Source organism: Hibiscus syriacus, unplaced genomic scaffold, assembly GCF_006381635.1.
Source record: "Hibiscus syriacus cultivar Baekdansim isolate YM2019G1 unplaced genomic scaffold, ASM638163v2 tig00000340_pilon, whole genome shotgun sequence".
NCBI classification, from domain to species: Eukaryota; Viridiplantae; Streptophyta; class Magnoliopsida; order Malvales; family Malvaceae; genus Hibiscus; species Hibiscus syriacus.
Genome location: NW_024061783.1, coordinates 603,860 through 619,636, shown reverse-complemented (window position 1 = coordinate 619,636; position 15,777 = coordinate 603,860). Strand labels below are relative to the sequence as shown.

Genomic DNA, 15,777 nt, shown 5'->3' with positions numbered 1-15,777 from the left:
GATACTAAAATGAAACAAAAATTAAACATTATGCGTAATTTTGAAAAAATTAAAACTTTAGATACTAAAACATATCAAATCTGATAGATTAGATATTAAATGCATAGTTTACCCATTCATTAAATCTATTAGCTGTCAGTAATAAATTTTTATTCATAACTAACAAGTAGACCTTTCTCAAACACCCTTCCAAAATTTTACGCTATACTCATCCCTACGGGTCTATGATACCTATAAAAGAGGTTTGTTGATGAATTGTATTGGGTGCAGGTGAATCGGAGAGGATAAGGAATTGCAAGGGTAGGGTGCTTGCGTTGAAGGAAGAACCACATATCCAGCGAGTGTGGCTGCCCCATGAGGATTCGCTGGCTTAGCCATGTCTCGAGCTTTTGGGGACTTCCGACTCAAGAACCATGGCATCATTGCAGTCCCTGATGTCTCCTATCACCACTTGACTCCGAATGATCACTCCATTGTCCTCGCATCTGATGGGGTAACTCTTAACTCTTAAGCCCACCTATTTAAGAGAAATTTAAGTAAGAGAAAATAACCTCATTCATCAAAAATGCCTTATAATATACGATTTTAACCAACTTTTTTTGGATTTGTCAAAATGACCAACTAAATCGCAATGCGATCGATAATTCGCAACGCGATCTCCGGTATCGCAAATCAGTTTCCAGATTCGCAACGCGAACTTCGACTATCGCAATGCGATAGTCGACTATCGCAATGCGAATATGTAAATCGCAATGCGATAGTCCAAGTTCGCGTTGCGATAGTCCAAGTTCGCATTGCGATAGTCCAAGTTCGCATTGCGATAGTCCAAGTTCGCGTTGTGATTTATTCTAAATTCGTTGCGATAGTCCAAAATCGCAACGACTGGTGGTATTGCATTTGTTTTTTAAGAATTTTCTCTAAAAAGATAGTATTCGCGCGGACGTGTCGAAGACACGTATTACCACGACCACGACCACGACCACGACCACGACCACGACCCTGACCCGAGACGGACGGCGGCGGCGCGCGAGAGTCCCCCTTGTTCTCTATCACTCAACAAGGAAATGGGAAAGCCAAGCCTTAAATATCATTCCCAATAGTGTTTCCAATACTATGTGGGATTGAGCATTACCAACACTTGTTTCCAATATAATGTGATTATTTAGGAAACAATTAACAATCATGTACCTTAAAACAACTGAATCAGCAACCAATTGCATTAGTATTATACGATTAAATATGTCATAATTAAAAGTCAATCTACAATCAATCGCGATTATTGCAATTTTAAGCAAAACATTCAAAAATAATATCACTATTTAAGGCTCAATCCCACATAGTATTGGGAACAAGTGTTGGTAATGCTCAAATCCCACATAGTATTGGAAACACTATTGGGAATGATATTTAAGGCTTGGCTTTCCCACTTCCTTGTTGAGTGATAGAGAACAAGGGAGACTCTCGCGCGCCGCCGCCGTCCGTGTCGTGGTCGTGGTCGTGGTAATACATGTCTTCGACACGTCCGCGCGAATACTATCTTTTTAGATAAAATTCTTAAGAAACAAATGCAATACCACCAGTCGTTGCGATTTTGGACTATCGCAACGAATTTGGAATAAATCGCAATGCGGACTTCGACTATCGCAACGCGAATATGTAAATCGCAATGCGATAGTCGACTATCGCATTGCGATAGTCGAAATTCGCGTTGCGATAGTTCAAGTTCGCATTGCGATTTACATATTCGCATTGCGATAGTCCAAGTTCGCGTTGCGAATCTGGAAACTGATTTGCGATACCGGAGATCACGTTGCGAATTATCGATCGCATTGCGATTTAGTTGGTCATTTTGGCAAATCCAAAAAAAGTTTGTTAAAATCATATATTATAAGGCATTTTTGGTCAATGAGGTTATTTTCTCTTTAAGTAATAATTGACAATTTAACATGAAACCGATTTTGACTTGATCCGATAGGATCAAATATTTTTAAAATAACAATCGAAGTTGGATTTAATCGAATTTTTGAAAGGAGTGAGGTCGGGTCGAGTCAAATTTTTTAAAGTAGTGAGGTGGGTCAGGTCGGGTTCGAGTGAAGGGTGAAAAACTCCGGCCCAACCCAACCTGAGGTAATAGTGTAGTTTCTTCAAATAAATTTATATATAATTGCTATAATACCTCTTCTATCTATTGATTTTTTTAATTAAGTCATTATTTTATACCGGGTTGGGTCGGGTCGGATTAGATTTATATTCTAAAAATTCGGGTCAGATTAGAGTCAAATGGATATTATATATTTTTGGGTCAGATAGGATCGTGTGAAATATAGTTTTGGGTCGGGTCGAGTTCTGGAAGGGTATATATTTTTCAAGTCTATTTAAGTTAACTAAAAACCCGATCCAACCTGATTTCTTGTCATTCCTACATGTTAGATTCACGTTGTCAGTTAAATAAGAACACTCATGTTTACAATTTGATCCACGTGTTTTCAATATGCTGAGGGTTTAACCCTTGGCTAGTTGACAAATGGACTTGATTAATATGATCTTAATATTTTGAGAGTTTAATTGAAATGTTTTAAAGTTTAGAGACTAACTTAAAATATATGTGGTAATTTGAAGTCATTTGGTGGAATTAACCTTTATGCTAATAAATATACGATAATGAAGTTAAAAAGTTTTTTTTGGGGATGTTAGGTATGGGATGTGCTAAACAACGACCAAGTTGCATCCATGGTGATGGAGACAAAAGGTGAGCATGAAGCGGCAAGGACGGTGGTGGAGGCGGCCACCACCTCGTGGAAGAGGAGGTTTCCATCTTCGAAAGTGGATGATTGTACGGCGGTTTGTCTCTTCCTCCAAAACAAGCGACAACCAAGTTTCTTGCCCGAGGAGACCTAAACTAGTTGGTCGACCTTCTTAGTCATATAAAATTGGTAGATATTTTGATCATATATTATAAAGGAAAGTTAATTCCATCATATGTCCCCAAACTATGACGCTCATTTTAAATTAGTCTTTAAACATTTAAACATTTCAATCTCACCCTAAACTATGACTATCATTCTAAATTAGTTTTCAAACTTTTAACATTTTATTTTCATCCTCAAACTACAATCTTCATTCTAAATTGGTCCCCCAAACTTTTTTAAACATTTCAATTTAATCTTAAATTATATGTATATACTAATCACGTCATTTGTTAATAAAATCATTAGACCAAGTTATATTATTATATGTTTGGAAAAAAATAAAAATTTAGGTTAAACTATAATTGAAATGGATTACAAATTCTGGTATAAAATTGAAGATGCAAAAGTTTAGGACCAATTTAGAATGATATTTATAGTTTAGGGATGAAATTGGAATGTTCAAAAGTTTAAGGACTAATTTAGAATGAGAGTCATAGTTTTGAGATGAAATTGGAATGTTTAAAAGTTGAAGGAATAATTTGAAATGAGGGTCATAGTTTGAGGATATATGATGCAATTAACTCTAAAGGAAATTATGTCATCAATAAACTACTTGATTAGATAAGCACATATATAGTTGATAAAATCCAAAAACTTCCATTGGATACCCTGAAATGTATTTTTTGACAATAAGATACCCTGAAATTTCATTCAAGTTTTTCTTGAAAAAAAAAACAAATATAATTAATTAGAACAATATCCTCAACTATTCAAAGTTACAAAATGATTTAAACTCATCATTTTCTGTTAAAAATTACGATCGTCTGAGCTAGACGTTAACATGTTGACTGAGATATAATAGTCATTTAAGATTATGAGATCATATTTTATCATATATCAGTCAGCAGCTTAACGTACAACTCATACTGCCATCAAAATTTTAACAAAAAATGATGAGTTTGAAACATACTAAATAGTCGAGTGACCATTTTATAACTTTTAAAAGTCAATGGACTATAAAAGTAATACTATATAGTCAAAGGATCATTTTATAACTTTAAATAGTCAAGGGAATGAATAAATCATTATTCTATAGTCGGGATCATTTGTGTATTTTACCTTTGATTATATCTATATTTATATATGATTTAAATTTCGTCATCACGGGGCCATGCCTAAAGTTATTCTAACTAAGTTATATTTGATATGTACTTTGTAATGATTGACTTCTACTTAGGGGCAGATGAATATGATAACGGTGAGAGTAGAAATATCTTTCAAGTCCTTTAAAAAAATTTATTTGACCCTTTTAAAATTTTAAATTCTTCAACATTTTAATTTGATCCCGTGATTTATTTTTTTTTAATTAAACCTCTTGTTTCAAATAAATGGTTAATCTTTTAAAAATAAGTAGAAATTATCATCGAAACTATTTAATTCTTTAAAAGTTTAATTAATCTCTAAAACTTAGTACTAGCATTTATTATTGTTTCTACTTATAATAGTTCGAATATAGAAATTTTATACCATAAATTTTAAATCTTAATTTACAAACTTTTTTTTGAAAGATTGGAACGCCTCATTAAAAACCTCATCTAGGCCTAATAAGGGAAAAGAGTGCCCAACTGATATATTACCCGGTAAATGTCATTTAATACGACCTTAGCAATAATCTCGAGAAAAATGAATTAAAAAAATAATTTTTAAACCCTAAACCTTTAAAAATAACCACTTATCTTCAAATGTCAAATCATAATTATATGTGTTTTCTTCAAAAATATTTGTGGCGACCTCAGCACTATAGTCATGAGCGGACGCACTAAGCCACATAGGGCCGATTGTATTTTCGTTATTTTAGAAAAATGATTAAATTTAATTTAATACGGTTCTCGTGTCATGCAATATGGTGATATAGGGCTTAGCAAGGGAAGTCTCTTTGCATACTTGGGTACAAATCCTTCTAATGATAACTTCACCTTCGTTGACGAAAACTCGTTGCAACCACCTACAAAAGCTGTTAGTCAGCGTGATGACGATCTTGTCCAGTTTTGGCACAAGGTTTGTGTCTTAGTTCTTCTCGTTTTGCATCTCTTTCTTTAAAATGATCTCGTTCGGAATGATTGTAAGATGTTTACATTTGTTTTATAGATTCGAAAGCTGACACTATGCTAGTTTTAGAACCCATCTAACTTGGAGCTTTCTCTCGAATCTACGTTGCAGTATCGCAGGGCACCCGAGGGCTCTGCTAGGAAGGTGGAAGCCCAAAAGGAGTTTGTTGAAGCCATGTCTCATAGAATGCATATAGACAACAGTGTGAAACTCATTGGCAAACTTTTATTCGGCATCGAAAGAGGACCGGAAGTTTTGAGCGCCGTTCTACCAGCTGGCCAACCACTCGTCAACGACTGGAAATGCCTTGAGAAAATGGTGAATGTTCTGTACTCTCAGTCTCTCTTAACTTCCTTTTCTCTTGCTACTTTAAAACAACATGCCATTCATCTAAACAGGCGAGGACTTTCGAGACACATTGTGGATCCCTAGCCCAGTACGGGATGTAACACATGCGATCCCTTGCAAACATCTGCAATGCCGGAATTCAGACGCAACAGATGGTCGAGGCATCGGCACATGCTTGTGTTAGCATTCCTACCAGTCGTTGGAGCTGCATTTAAATGATTGTTCATGTGATTGCTTATTTCTAAAATTATGAGTAGGAGCAAGTCTATACCAGACTGCTTAATTTATGTAAATATGGTTAGGATATGTTCCACGAGACAGTATTGTTTGTATATAAATGATGTATGATGAATATTAAAATATTTTAATTAAAAAGATAAATTTTGTCGTGTATGATGTGTTGTTCATATCACTAAACTTTTAATTGTTTTAATTATAATAATAACTTTATTTTTTGTTTCGATTTAGATGGTGTGTTGTTCATATCATTGAACTTTTTATTGTTTTAATTATAATATTAACTTTAATTTTTGTTTCGATTATATCACTGAGTCATTAACTCAATAACGACACAATTGTATAATGACTATTATCAACGTAAATATCACATTAATACATCATTGAAAAGAAAAACTAAATGTTCTACCACCAAGTCAATTTAAGATTTTGATATATATTTAATGAAACTAATATATAGGTTAAATCGCAGTTGAGACTAATATTTATTTAGCAATGTAATTTTATAAAAATACAAAGGTCATTTTTGCCCCTGTAGTAGATCCAATTTATTATTTGTGTTCCTATCGTATTTTTTCATCAATTTAGTTCTCAAAGTTGTTTAAATGCACCATTTTATATCATACCCTAACTTAAAACCTTAAATTATAAATTTTTTAAATTAGAGTTTAGTGTTTAGGGTTTATAATTTAGGTACTTAAAAAAGTTTATAATTTAAGATTTTAAGTTAGGGATAGTGTATAAAATAATAGAATTGAACAACTTAAAAACTAAATAAATACGAAAATACGATAAGGACGAAAGTAATAAATTAAATCTACTAAAAGGGCAGAAGTTGCACTTTGCCTTTTCAAAATGTAAAAATTCCCAATCCTTTATTTGAATAGAAGTTGCAATCTTCCAGCAATCTTTTGGACCAGTGGTTAAGGCTTTTCTGTTGGCACCTACGGATTAGGATTAATGGTACAAAAAAGAAAGAAAGAAAAGGAACAGCAGTTTTTTTTTTTTTTAAAGAATAACGTGAGTAGATTTTGTTGATCATGATTTTATGTACATTCTTTTCCGGGTTGAATAGTTTTGTATTAGTAATAGATAAGAGATTCCGATCACTCGAACCGCCATTAGAATCCGAAAACCTTGGATGATATCTCTAACAATGGCTCCAATGCCTTGGGTGCAAATTTTCTGGCGAAAAGGAAACAAACAGAAGATGTTTGATTGTTGTACCTGCATTCATTGCCTTCATAGATTCTTATGAAGAACTCTTCACTAACGTCTGCGCCTCCGAAAGTTGCCGGGTGAGCACCACCCCTCGACCAGTCTACCCACGTGATGCTTCTATTTGCCAACAGAGTAGGTGCTTGAATTGTTAACATGGTCGGGAAATAATGCTCGTCGACATAGCATTCTGGTCGGCAAAACCGTTCGAACTTTGGGTAATATTTAATGTCTTCCACTATGTTGATTGCCAGCCTTCGGTTGATCTCAAACCACTGGGAACCTTTGCGCCACTGGGTGAGAGCCACTTCCGGAGCCATACTCTCGTTGTACCTCCCTCGAGCAACTGGCCCAGGTTCATCAAATGAATCGACAAAGCTGTATTTGGATTTCTTTATGTACTGGTAGATGGCACTGAAGTTGTGTAAGGGAATGCAAGATTCGGATAGGAGGATGAACCATTCATTGGATATGTCGAGCAAGGCATTGGCAATGAGCCGTCTCTCAGCATCACAGATACTCATCTTTCCCCACTCAGATACCTGTAGAGGTACCAAAAACATAACTATCACTATTATTTAATTCTTACATGGCATAATTTAAAATGGACATATGTTGACATGACACAACCGTTTCATGCAATCCTTTATCGGTATGAGATTTCTTGTGGGAAAATCAATCACAATAAAGTCTCATCAAGTTACTAGCACATTATGTAGCTATCTGTTCCCGAAGTAAAACCTCAGTTCACAACGTAAAGGCGTCAAAACCATACAACTATTGACACCTTGAAGGCTGATGCTACAAGTAATTAGTTCCGAATTGACATCGTATCTGTTTTCAGCAAGCATCAGTAACAGGGTGTGCTATTATATGAGGGTGGTAAACCAGTGTCACCGTCTGAAGCACAAAACAGATCCACAGGTGTAAATCGAAGATCTCAAATGTGCAAGTTTCAGTCCGGATTAAATGATGCCACAAACTGGTCAAGGAATCAAGCTAATGATACATACAGTGTGAACGCAGTCAAATGCATGTTCGTAAATATTCGTGACCATAATTCGTGACGTTTTGCAATGAACTAGTGGTACTCACACATGCATATGAGAACAAACCCTTCATTTGCAAACACAACATTAATAGAACAGAAAAATCACAACCATCAAGCCAACCAAGAACCAGTTAGAATTGGAACTCGAGATAAGGAGAGGCAAAAACTAACATCCGAATGCTGTTATTTTTCTTGAAAGAGATATGGTAATGGAGCCAAGTCTAATCTTCAAAAACCAAGTCTAAGCAACTAGGCATGGTAATCTATGATACTCAGACTTGGGGGTAAACGTTAGTGTATGCAACTGTGTGTGTCTAAGACTTTTATTAAGTAAGGGTATCCTACATGCTAAAACCTCTTCAACAGTAAAGGAACACTTGCAAGACATCCAAGCATGCAAAGAGCAAAATTAAAGACAATAATTCGCCATCTCACACATAAGCATGTAAATGAACATACCAAAACCATATAATATAAAAATGAAGATTTGAATAGCATACCTGACTCGGGATATGTCTCCCGTAAAACACCGAAGATGGTGGAAACTCGGCCTTGAACGATGGCAGTGAATGAATATAGACAGAATAACGGCCATCATGGCCATTAAAAAACCTCTCCCAAATAGGTGAAAGTGGCAATGGTCCCTTGGTCAAGAACATAAAGGCAATCTTGGGAACTCTACGGAATGGATACTTTTTTATTCGAGGCGTGAACGATGCCCTCCAAAACAGCTCTTTATCACTCATCGAATGAAGCAAATTCGAGGGAGGTTTCCTCCAATGATCCAAACTATTATCCGGTTGTTCATCGCAAGTCACGAAATTCGACTTGACCGTCGTTATCACACTATAGATTCCAAAATGCTGGATTGTGTATATACTAATGATGGAAAAGGCAATACAGATAGCAAGATACAATCCGAACAATTGAAGTACCCTTAATGGTGGAGTCTTGAATTGAGTTGCTCTAGTTGTAACCACAGGTTCCTTGCCTTCCTCTAATGACACAACCGACCCAGATCTAGTTTGCATCTTTCAAGACAACCCCAAACACTAGGATCCGAAATTCTGGGTTCAGATCTAAAACCCCAAAGCAGTGAACTAAAAGCTATTGAATCTTAGACCCCCAAAAGGAGTAATTCAGTAAAAAGTTTCTAATATCTAAGCAAGAGAAACAATGATGGAACAACAGACCCAAAGCTGAAAATCGAAAATCAAGAGATCAAAGCAAAAGAATGCACGATAAACAGCATTGTTAACGCAGAATCTAAAGCTAAAATCAAAGTGAGAAGCTGGTTTTAAGTAGAAGATAGTGAAACATTACCATGTAAACCGAGAGAAACGTGGGTAGGTTGTGGCGTTGGCCATTTGTTACTTATAGGTAAGCTGGGTTGATATGTGAAAACGGTGTTTAGGAACGAAATGGCTACGTTTTTAGGTAAGTTGAGAATGGCATTTTTGCTTTGATGTCGCTGTTTTGCATGCTCCGATAGGGGCAGCATTGAAGTTGGATTATCTCCCTCACCTAGACATCTTCAAATTTAAATTATCAACTTTATTTTAAATAAATTAAGCTTTATTTAAATTATCAGTTTCGATCCGTTTTAATATTTAAATTTTTTATTTTTTTAAAAATTAAATATCTAAAGTTTTGTTTTAATTTAATTTTAAAAATTAAATATCTAAAGTTTTGTTTTAATTTAATTTTAGTATTTATGTTCAAAATTTAATGTTAAGTTTCGGAAAAAAAATAAAAGTTTATGTACTAAAACATAGAGAAATGGATAGTTTAGGTACTATAAGGGTTAAGTTTTTAACGGTAGGGTACTAAGATGAAACAAAAACTAAACTTTCAGTATGATTTTGAAAAAAATTAAACGTTTAAGTACTAAAATTGACCAAAATTGATAATTTATGTACTAAATACGTAATTTAATCTTTTATTTTAATTTGATTATTAAATATTAACATATTTAAATTTAATCTATAAATTATTACTATATATCAATTGTTTTCATAAAATTATTACGTGATACATCATCATTGATATTTATTATTTAAATACTTAAAAATGAAAATGAAAGAAAAAAATCGTCATTCAATAATAGCTTGTTACATCAATGGAGTGCATAAAATTAAATCATTGTATTATGGTTTTTGACTTATAGATTAATTTATATAGATTGATAATTTGAGGAGTAAATTGAAATGGGATAAAATTTAGGGACTAATTAATTATTTGTAATGAGATTATAATCCTTATTTTAATTTGAGGAGTAAATTGAAATGAGATAAAGTTTAGGGACTAATTAATTTACTCTTCTACTTGTATGTTTTGTACTAATTCATAATGAAATTTTTGGATGGTGTTTGACACCCACTTGTCAAATTTACTGGATCCTTCAGATCTCACGCCTGGGAAAATGGAGAATGAAGGTTGGGGGTTGTACCCTCCATGTCATGTTTAGTAGGCTCCCATGCTCGACCACCTTTGACAGTTTTCGATACGTACAGCGACCTTCTAGGTGGAAATGGTCTTATAAATTTTTAGAAAACATACCGAGGGAACACTGCATTAAATTATTTTAAATTCCGGAATTATTATTAAAAGAAGAAGGGAAAAAAAACGAGAGATTCAAAGCTGCAGAGAGAACCCTGCAGCTCCAAATTACAAAAGCACAAATCTACCAACACCGACAAAACAAAACACAAGACGTACTCAGCCCAACAGAGATTCACAAACCCTAAAATCCCACACTTTCTTTCTTATAAACTCTGATATCCAGCTTGGCCGCCACGTGAAACCTCTCGAGCTTTATGCTGCACGTACTGTCCATATTCCTTGGCTTTCTGGGTCATATCTCTAGCAGTGCTCGCAAGCTTATTCCTCGCGTAATCAAGCTGATCAGCTCCCAACGGATGTTTCCCTTGCACGTAATAGTACATCCACGATAACGCCGTTATCGCCGCCACCGCACACCCGCCGGAAAACAAGAAACCACTTATGACCAAGAATACAGTCATCCCCGCCGGGACGAGAACAGGGCTGAAGATAACGAGTAACGGCGTCGCCATGATCAAGGCAATCACCGTACCCGTCAGGGTTAACCCCGACAAGAACAGCAGTGTTACGCCCAATGTGGAGGCGGTCAAGAACTTGGCCACATGACGAGAATACGGAGCCGACTCGTAGAGCTTCTGGGTCATCGGCATGTTTTGATCGTTGATCGACATGATAAACAACGGCTCTGATCCTGTCTGATAATGGTGAAGAAGAGGAAGAAGCTGAGTATTAGAAAGAGTGAGGATGAGAGGCCTGAAGTAGTGGGAGCTTGGGAGGGTGATGGCGGTGATATAAGGAGCTGGGTGAACTGAGGAGGTGGACACGTGGCAGACGGTGAGGGGTCCTCGTGGTGAGTGAAGAGGTGAGGATATCAAAATGTGTTTCTGCTTCTCCAGAACAGGGTGTTACCATGGTTCGGGGTGTGGCGCGTGTTGGTATGGGATGCCCGCATGGTTGTGGGTTCACGAGGAGGTGACACGTGGGTTCTATAAGGCTACTACGATCTGTCTTGGGTTTCTTACACCAAAGAAGAAAACATGGCATGATAGACCTCAACTTGAAATCCTCATCCGATCAACATGAATTCAAATCCGACACAAATATTTTGGTCCCAATGTTTCATTTTCAGGCAGAATTAACAAAATAATCATTTTACCTCTTATTTTTAGTCCTCAACATTTCATTTCATTTTAGGTTATAAAATAACTCTTATTTTAAAACGTTAATAGTGTGTTAACTAATGATTTTTATCTATAAATAGAACTTTTTACCTCCAAAGTAAAACGTTTGAACCAAAATATTTCAAGAATATAGGCCACTAACCATTTTAATTTTAATAAATGTTGGGGGTTATTTTTTGCATCATGCCTTTAGAATTAATTTTAGACGACAAGAATTTAAAACAATTCAAATTCAGATTGACTGACTATAAAAGATGGGAGAGGGAAGTACTTTGGAGGCCTAGATTAGCCGAGCATACATTTCAAACTACAAGTAATTCATAAAACACAGAAATTGAAGGCCCCAGTTACTATTTTAATTGATTATTTAAGTGATGGCAAATTTGACTGACTATAAAAGATGGGAGAGGGAAATTCCTTTCATGACATACAAGGCTTGTCTTCAGTCACCGATATTCCGTCATTGCAATTTTCCGCATCCGACAAACCATTTGCTGACATACAAGGATCGTATTCGGTCGCTGATGTTCCGTCATCCAAAATGCCGGTTGCCGGTTGTTTCTCTTTCTTGGATTTGGCGATATCTCTGGGGTTCAAGAAGCTAGGCTGGTTGGTCGAAGAGAGCAGCCTTGCCCACATCCTGTCTGTAATGACCACCTTGTTCTGTTCCTCGGTGATACGCTGCAAATCAAATGACAAAAACCCAATAATTAATCCTATATATATGTGCGCGGCTACTATATGCTACTTCCATGCAACTGGAACTGTCCATCGGGCGGATTGGTCGATGGGTTCAACGGACACTTGAACAATAACCTATAACTTTTAATAGTGCTTACTAACATATGTTATAAAAGGGTGTCGTGGAACATACATTAAATGGAATGTAAGCATGTCTGCCATTGACAGGACCGACAGTGAAGCCTGTATACCCAGCCATTGCTCCATGAACTGCACTTTGAGCAAGTAGGGTGCAGTAGACGTTATCAGAAGCAATGCTAGGAATCGCCCGGATCATGTATGTAGGATCTGCGAGCCAAATTTCTCATGTCATATTTTGCACGTTACTAAAAGGATGAATTTGGAGCAAACGAGAGATTAACCTATATATTTAAGATTAATGGGCATCTTTTTCGCAAAATGTTCCTACACAAAGGAATAGAAGACGGTTAAAGATTTCAGTGTAAATGTTACATTGTCATCTAATCATTTACCACATGTCAACTGAAGTTTGTACCTTTATCCTGTGAGAGATCCACAGCCGACATCTTGAAGAAGCTTGTTTCCCGAAGCATCTTGTTGGTCCATGGAATGCAAGCTCTCTGAAAGAAGATCCTGTCCTGCTCCTTCGGCTATAACAATAACCATATGTCTGTTTTCTTGAGTCGTTTTTCGATATATTCATAAAGTCCGCCATTTCCTTCAAGATAGAATGGTGACTCTGGAATCAAGCAACAATCAACATCACGGCTGGCAAGAGTAGCATACATTCCAATGAAACCTGCAGCGGAGGTTAAATAAGATTAAACAGAGAGTGGATCCGAAAATACCAATTCCATTAACAAACAAAACTAGAGACACCAGGCAGTAGCGAGTACATAATTGTAAAGAGTTCATCTATTATAATCATAACTAAGCATACCACTATAGCGTCCCATTAGCTTCACCAGTCCAATGCCATTCTCGATGCTTGTAGCTTCGACATGTGCTGCATTAATGGCACGTTGGGCCTCCTCAACTGCCGTATCGAAACCGAATGATTTGTCAATAACCTGAGCAAAAATCAGCAACCCAGCACGATGCCATCTCAAGGATTAATAACATGTCTTTCAAGTGGTGTCAAGAATAAAATTTATGAAAACTACAACTTCGAAGAGAAGTACCGGAATGTCATTGTCAATAGTTTTTGGAATTCCAGCAACAGCTACTTTGAGGCCACGTCGCCTAATTTCCTGACAAGATCATTAAACATGAACATCAATTAGTTGCATTGCTTGGCATTCAAATTCATGCCGATAATAGCTTAAAGAGATTGTGACAATATTCCTTATTTGACGATTACAGAAAAAAAAAAAGACAATGCTAATACCTCAAAAATTACTGATGCTCCTCTTTGTGTCCCATCACCTCCAATTATATAAACCTGAACAGCTAAAGGCGACAATTAGAACCCGCGCAATAGCATTCATTTGGGAAAAAAAATATTAGATGCATAAATTCAAACAAACAGAGAGGAGGCTCAGAGAAAAAAAAACCCTCTACCCATGCACCTCAAAGTACCTGATTGATTCCACGATCCTGAATGCTGTCAACAATCTTAGATTTTTCATGACCCCCTCTTGATGTCCCAAGAATTGTACCACCACGTTTATGGATATCGTTGACAAACTTGGGAGTTAAGGTGATTGTGTTCTTTGCATAAAAACCCCTATACCCTCCCTAAAGGTGCATCAAGTATAAGTTTCGGGTGAGATTACCAAGTGATGGGGTTGCTCTTGCTGATTATAAACCAAGTAATCGATAGTATTATACCATAGGGTTACTTACATCTATTCCAACAATTTTTCTGACACCATACATGTGATACAGGCCACACACAATTTCTCTGATCACTGTGTTGAGCCCGGGGCATAGACCACCACATGTTACAATGCACGCATGCACTTCATCGGATTCAAAATACACCTGATAAGCATAATAACGGTCAGTCACTAACTTCAACCCAATAGCATGTAGGCAAGGTGAGAATTTTACCCTTTGGCGAGGTCCTGCACGTCGAAAATGCACCCCTCTTGGACCGTCCTTGTGAACAACAATCTATAATAAAACAAGTGTATCACTTAACCATATCGATTAAGAAGGTATATCTGTAGGAATTTATAACTGTGATTGCAGCACAAAAAAGAAAGAAAAAAAAAAGTTAAAAACGTTCCAAGGCATTCTTTCTTGACCTACTCCACTTCAACGAAATGCAAATAAATTTTGCAAAATCCAAGCAACTATAAAAGGATTCACCTTCTGAGTGACGGTATCATCGGCATTAACAAAATATTGCCTGCGAACAAAAAGCCGATCAAACAAACCAGCATCAACCACAATCCAAAACTGAAGAAAACTTTGAGGTTTAATTGCACTTACTTGACTACTGAAAAAGCTGGATTATCTTGTAATGGATTGGGATAGCTCTGCCACACAAATATATATATCGGTAAAACAAAATGCAATTTATATGTATAATTGTATACAAACAGAGAAAAAAAAAGTGAAATGGAAAACCAGTAGCTCAAAGGTACTCAAAATGAGGGGCTGAGCTCTCAGCACTCAACTAAGCTATAGAATCCAAAGCAGATCGAATTACAATCAGTAAACAAAAATCTCAATAACGTCATGCGCACCTCGTCTCTCTTGATCTAAAGTGAAGTAAAATCATTAACTTAAAGCACTCAAAATGAAAGAAAAAAAAAGGGAATCGGAGCTCTGAACAATCAACAGTGCAATGAAATTCAAAGCTTAACAAATTACAATCACTAAACAAAGGAAATCTCAACAATGTCAACAATGTGCATCTCGTCTATCTTGATCTAAAGAAACCAGATCAGTACGAAACACCTAAACAAACAAATACATGAAAATGAGAGCAAGTACAGATAGATCAGGCAGGTAATCCGTAAAGTGAGGAACATCTTCGAGCACGTAATCGCCAGGGCCGGCGACTAACTTCATCTGCGTATCGCCGGGATTTTCCATCGCTAGCTTCCTCTAAAGGAAACGGGAATGTTCGATTCTTTGTCTCGGTGAACAGCTGAAGAATACTTGTATTTCTTATTAATAAAATGGTGCAAGTGTTTCTTTTTCTTCTTTAGAAATAACTGGAAAGAATCTGTGGCTGATCGTAAATTGCTGGTATATAGGAGAGTTGTCCTCGTAAAGAAAAAGGATTAATTACACCAGAGAGATCACTTTCAGAACATGGCACGACGTCGTTTCGGCTTTGGGTCTAAATCCCAGGTTTTCTTTTGCCTCGCAAAACAAAACAGGTGGCGCCGCATAGGTTGTATACTTTGTGTATCTTTCTTGTTCCACTGGCTTCCACGTGTCGAGAGATATTGATGTTCTCTTTTCCTTTCCAAATTCGAAAGCTCTAACTTGATTAATTTAAATT

The 15,777-nt window shown here is 36.4% G+C and overlaps 3 protein-coding genes and 3 pseudogenes across 3 annotated transcripts; 3 read left to right on the top strand and 3 right to left on the bottom strand.

Annotated features, from left to right (window-relative positions):
- Positions 1-289, top strand: part of LOC120200837 — a 36,214-nt pseudogene extending 35,925 nt beyond the window's left edge.
- Positions 276-2,898, top strand: LOC120181107 (annotated as a pseudogene).
- A 1,889-nt stretch (positions 2,899-4,787) lies between these two features.
- LOC120200828 (vacuolar-processing enzyme-like) lies at positions 4,788-5,511 on the top strand. The gene is made up of 3 exons (XM_039201577.1): positions 4,788-4,967; positions 5,130-5,336; positions 5,417-5,511. The coding sequence occupies exons 1-3, from the start codon at positions 4,806-4,808 to the stop codon at positions 5,465-5,467; spliced, it is 420 nt and encodes a 139-aa protein (XP_039057508.1). The 5' UTR covers positions 4,788-4,805; the 3' UTR covers positions 5,468-5,511.
- Positions 5,512-6,614: 1,103 nt separating this feature from the next.
- On the bottom strand, positions 6,615-9,160 carry LOC120200818 (glycosyltransferase BC10-like). The gene is made up of 2 exons (XM_039201569.1): positions 8,373-9,160; positions 6,615-7,363 (listed from the first exon to the last, which is right to left on the bottom strand). The coding sequence occupies exons 1-2, from the start codon at positions 8,901-8,903 to the stop codon at positions 6,725-6,727; spliced, it is 1,170 nt and encodes a 389-aa protein (XP_039057500.1). The 5' UTR covers positions 8,904-9,160; the 3' UTR covers positions 6,615-6,724.
- Positions 9,161-10,578: 1,418 nt separating this feature from the next.
- On the bottom strand, positions 10,579-11,171 carry LOC120192509 (oleosin G-like). The gene has a single exon (XM_039195303.1). The coding sequence runs from the start codon at positions 11,103-11,105 to the stop codon at positions 10,638-10,640; it is 468 nt and encodes a 155-aa protein (XP_039051234.1). The 5' UTR covers positions 11,106-11,171; the 3' UTR covers positions 10,579-10,637.
- An 814-nt stretch (positions 11,172-11,985) lies between these two features.
- LOC120200776 lies at positions 11,986-15,475 on the bottom strand (annotated as a pseudogene).
- Between the last annotated feature and the right edge of the window lie 302 nt (positions 15,476-15,777).